The sequence below is a fragment of the Sinocyclocheilus anshuiensis genome, unplaced genomic scaffold, assembly GCF_001515605.1.
Source record: "Sinocyclocheilus anshuiensis isolate Anshui unplaced genomic scaffold, SAMN03320099.WGS_v1.1 scaffold805, whole genome shotgun sequence".
Classification (NCBI taxonomy): domain Eukaryota; kingdom Metazoa; phylum Chordata; class Actinopteri; order Cypriniformes; family Cyprinidae; genus Sinocyclocheilus; species Sinocyclocheilus anshuiensis.
The window spans coordinates 107,598-112,316 of record NW_015540884.1 but is presented as its reverse complement, the minus strand read 5'-3'; the positions used below and the strand labels follow the sequence as shown (position 1 = coordinate 112,316).

At 35.4% G+C, this 4,719-nt stretch overlaps 1 protein-coding gene across 1 annotated transcript in view; it reads right to left on the bottom strand.

The window, feature by feature from the left end:
* The window catches only part of LOC107688618 (active breakpoint cluster region-related protein-like), a 172,953-nt gene that overhangs the window by 84,709 nt on the left and 83,525 nt on the right, over nucleotides 1–4,719 (bottom strand). The window contains exon 3 of the mRNA XM_016486331.1: nucleotides 4,133–4,231. Within this exon, the coding sequence (XP_016341817.1) occupies nucleotides 4,133–4,231 (99 nt within the window). The remainder of the gene's footprint in view (nucleotides 1–4,132; nucleotides 4,232–4,719) is intronic.

Genomic DNA, 4,719 nt, shown 5'->3' with positions numbered 1-4,719 from the left:
TTTTTTTTTTTTTTTTTTTTAATTCAGGATTCTTTGATTAATTTTAAATTTTCAAAAGAACAATTTATTTGAAACAGAAATCTTTTGTAATATTATAAATGTCTTTACTGTTACTTTGGATCAATTTAATAAACAAAAGTGTTACTTTCTTTCAAAAACAAATAAACAAAAAATCCACACTAATCCCCCCAAAAAATCCAAAGTGTGACATCTGTCAAAAAAGTCGGTCCCACTTTATATTGTGGCTCTAATACCTGTGTACTTACATAGTAAATAGATGTGTATGTAGTATGTAACTACAGTGTAAGTACACATTGGTACATAGTATCTACAGCTGTAATATTTCTGTAACTACACATATGTAACAACCCACTGAATGGTTTGTGTAAGTACAAATGTGTAACAGGACATTGGTAACAACACTTTTTTTCACTTCACTAAGTACTCGTGTAACAGGAATTATATAGCTACATTTTGTATAAGAGTGTTGTATAAGAGAGCAACAATATGTATAAGAGTAATTGAAACCATTTGATCCAGAGGTTGGAGATGGGTAGGTTTAGGGGTGAAAATGGGATCCAGGGGGTGGAAATGGGTAGGTTTAGGGATATGTAAAGTGGGAGGAGTTGGATCTCGAGTTGGTGCACCACTGTAATACCAGTGTACTTACATGGTAACTCCTCAGGAACTGTCCACTTAATATAAAGTGTAACATTCTGGACACCAACCACAATTTATATGTAAAGCCTAACTTACTGGCCGCTGCTGTGACTGGCCGCTGCTGTGTAACATCAGAGTAATTACATGGTACATCTAATATAAAGTGTAACACTTTCTTTACCTTTCTTTAAAAAATGCTGTTAGTCCTGATACACATTTGTACTTTCATTACCAAAAAGTATTGTGACCAATATCCTGTTACACATTTGTATTTACACATACCATTCAGTGGGTTGTTACATATGTGTAGTTGCACAAACATTAGATACTATGTACCAATGTGTACTTACACTGTGGTTACATACTATGTACACATCTAGTTACTATGTAAGTATACAGGTATTAGGGCCACTTAATACAAAGTGGGACCAAAAAGTCAATATAGTCATTTTTAGAAATACACTATCATATACATGGATCAGAACTGACACCACTAAAAGCCACTAAACACCAGTTTTGATTTCACATGTCTATCAATGAAGAGCTTTAGGACAAATGAGTCATGTTTAAGTAAAACAGCACAAGGAAGACTAAAATCATCCACTACTGCTGAAGCAGCATCTCTTGGACCATTTGAATAACTTTTGGTTACAGTTCATCTAAAGCAGCAAATAAACAGCAGACTGATTTCAGGAATTATCACCTTGAGGGGATCGAAAGTCAAACGTGCACTCAGTAAGACTGTGTTTAATGAGATTCCCTGACCTGGAGTCAAACCTTTGACTACATACACATTATACAACCCTTCACTACAACCACACAACTCCTCACAGCTCAGAATCTGAACACACCTATATATGATCTTTCCTACAGTGGTTTTGAAGTCAATGAATGTGCGTTTCTAATCAAATAATCTGATCCATCCTTTACCAGAACAGAAGGATTCAATTACAAACTCCTCTGGGGGCTCTTCTGTCTGCTAAATTCATTAATTTGTATATCCTATCAGTCAAAAGCTTTGGACACATTAGACTGAATTTGATATAAAGAATTAAGGTCTTTTCACACCAGGAAAAATACTTGAAATTTGCTCAAATTTGGTGTGACAAACATTGTAATTCAGCTGTCTTGTCATAATTGAATCAACCTCATGTTGTTCCAAACCCATTTCATTTTGCATCAAGCAAGTGGACTGAGCTTCCATTTACAATATTTGATGTGCTCGTGTTGATGTTTATATGTGAATAAAAGCCTACATTTTGTAAAAGTGTACCACATAAATAGATCAATACTGTTTAAAAAGCATCTCAGAATGCACCTCATGGAGTTAGTTGAAAGAATCAATACTTTAAAGGTAAAATAAGTTAGCCATGATGTGTTTAACATTTTAGCATTATCAGGGTTTCTGCAGGTTTATTTAAGGTAAATGTACGATTTTTTTTAAAGACGTTTTTAAGACCAAAGTAAATTCAAGGAACATTGGCTCAGAAATTGGCTCAACTTAATTCATGCTAAATCAACATAAAAATCAACTTAATTCAAAACAAGTTTTAATTCTTATCTGTTATTGTTTTAAGCATAAACTCAATACATTTTTGGTCAGTTTCTCAGAAAACAAGACTTCATATCTTCATTTTGCATCTCCAGTGAATATATCTTGATTTAAGGACGTTTAGATATTTGTACTGGAAATCAAGACAAAAAATACTGAGGAAGATATAAATTTTTAGCAATGAACGCAACATTTAATGCAATGACTTTATGAATTTAATATTTTCTGCTCCAATTTAAGACTTTTTTGGAAGGGCGAATTAAGACTTTTTAAGACCTTTCTAAGACCCTCAGAAACCCTGATTATGTCCATACATCCATGTGTTATTTCATAGTTTTGATGAATTATTCCAAACAGAAAACAGCAATAACAAGGAATAGGCACATGCAAACATTTGAACAGCAGTGAAAAAAAATAAATCTTAACTTGGTGGAAGTGCATTTAGCAGTGCTGTGTGCAGTACTTTCTATCAAAAAACACATTTCTGGATATTCACAATCTTATCAGCAGCGCCAGATATCTGACGTCAGCATGACAGGAATCATGTTCTGCTCTGTCATTTCAAGAAATGATTGGAGAAGATGAATAAATGTGTGCTTGCTCATTTATGTATCTGCTCTGCAACAGTATTTGTAGCCATTTTCCAAAGTGCTGAGTAATGTTTGGACAGGAAGTGTGCAGCAGAGAGCAGAAGTACATAAACACAAACACCCGGGTCTGCTTTAACTTAACTCTTCAGCAGGTTTACTTAAACCGAGACAGGAGATATCCAGGTGTTCCTTAAAGATTGTAACAGCAGGTGGCACAGTGTGTCCGGCATAATTAGCACACAAAAAAAACACACAGTGGATTTCAAGGTTTGTGTGCATGTGTACTGGTTGCTAGTTTGTTCTGTTTAATGCCTGGAGAGAAGAAGCCTTTATTCATCTCAGGGGTTTATTTTTGCTCTGCGTCCTCTCTTATAAATCTCAATGAATGCATGGTCTAGAAATCTGATGTTGGTTCAGCTTCCATTAGACTGTGATTAGAAATAATGGCAAAGCAAGATAATACTGGCACAACTAAGTAAACCTTTGACTGCTGTGATACGTTATTGCACAGAATGAATGTTCTGAACAGCAGGTGGTCAAAAAAAGAGAGAAAAGACTGACAGGAAATGACACGTTCAAACAGCAGAGGAACAAAGTACTGGTAGACATTAGATTTCAGCATTTTTTATAAATAGGATAGAAATGCTGCTTCCTGATTGGCTCAGTGTACGCATGCTCTTTACGCTGCACTCTAAGCAGCCATACTGTGGAAATCACGCTTTTCCTTGCTCTTATGAAATATAAGAGTAAACTTATTTTAAACAAACACTGATAGCCAATCATAACTGGGGTTATTTCGATAAAAAGTCTTAAAGGGGTCATAGGATGCCCATTTTCCACAAGTTGATATGATTCTTTAGGGTCTTAATGAAAAGTCTGTATCATAGTTGGGTTAAAATTTCTCAATGGTAGTCTAAAAAACTCCGTTAAACTCCTCTTCCTTTAAATATTAATGAGCTCTGCTGACCCCGCCCCTCTCTTCCGAGCCGCTCTCAGAGAGACTGAAAGATTTTAGTAGATTTACAAAAAACCACTGGGTGGATTTTTATCATTTTAGGGTGGTTGTGTACACACACTGCCAACACACATTTCAGTTCAAACAACTTGTAAAAGTGCATGTAGCATTATATGACCCCTTTAAAGTAGTACAAACAGCTAGGGTCATTGTTTTGGAAGTATAAAATAAAATAAGACAAAAGGCCCCTTTATCTAGAACACTGATAATCAGCTTTAAAACACTCCACATAGTGTCACATAGAGCAGGACTGTGAAGTTCCCACATCAGGTTTCTCATGAAGTGTGAGTGACGACGTGTGGCAGTGGTACTCACCAGCATCAACGCCTCCAGCTGGTTAATATAGATCTCCTCACTGGCCAGAAAACCAGACAGAACCAGTTTCTTCATCTCCAGACCTTTCTCTGTGTCTCCCTGAAACACATAATCGCATACAATACAGAAGAATCAGTGAATCTGAAAACACCTAACATTAATTACTCTTTGAAGCTATGAGTCTTTGTTAAACGTTACTGAATGAAAAGTTGACACAGGAAGATATTTAGGACTGTGCAAGCTTTGGATGTGTTGATGGACTTGATGTAATACATCTATGTTTTGATCATTGTTCTGAATCTGATCCAGACGTGGTCTTTGACAAAAACATGATTTTCTCAGCTTTTTGTTCAAAATGCTCTTTTTCATGAAACTAACCCACATTCAAGTGTAGATAAAAAAAAAAGAATGCATGAAGCTAGAATAAAACAAAAAAAAAATTTTTTTAAAACATAGGCTCTGTTCTTTATTTTAAAATGTTGCATGTTTAGACATTCATACAACTAAATATTCTCAGGGCCATAAAAATTTTGTGAAAATGCTGGCGGCCACTGGCAAACTTTTTAAAAAATGCTGGTGGGGAAAGA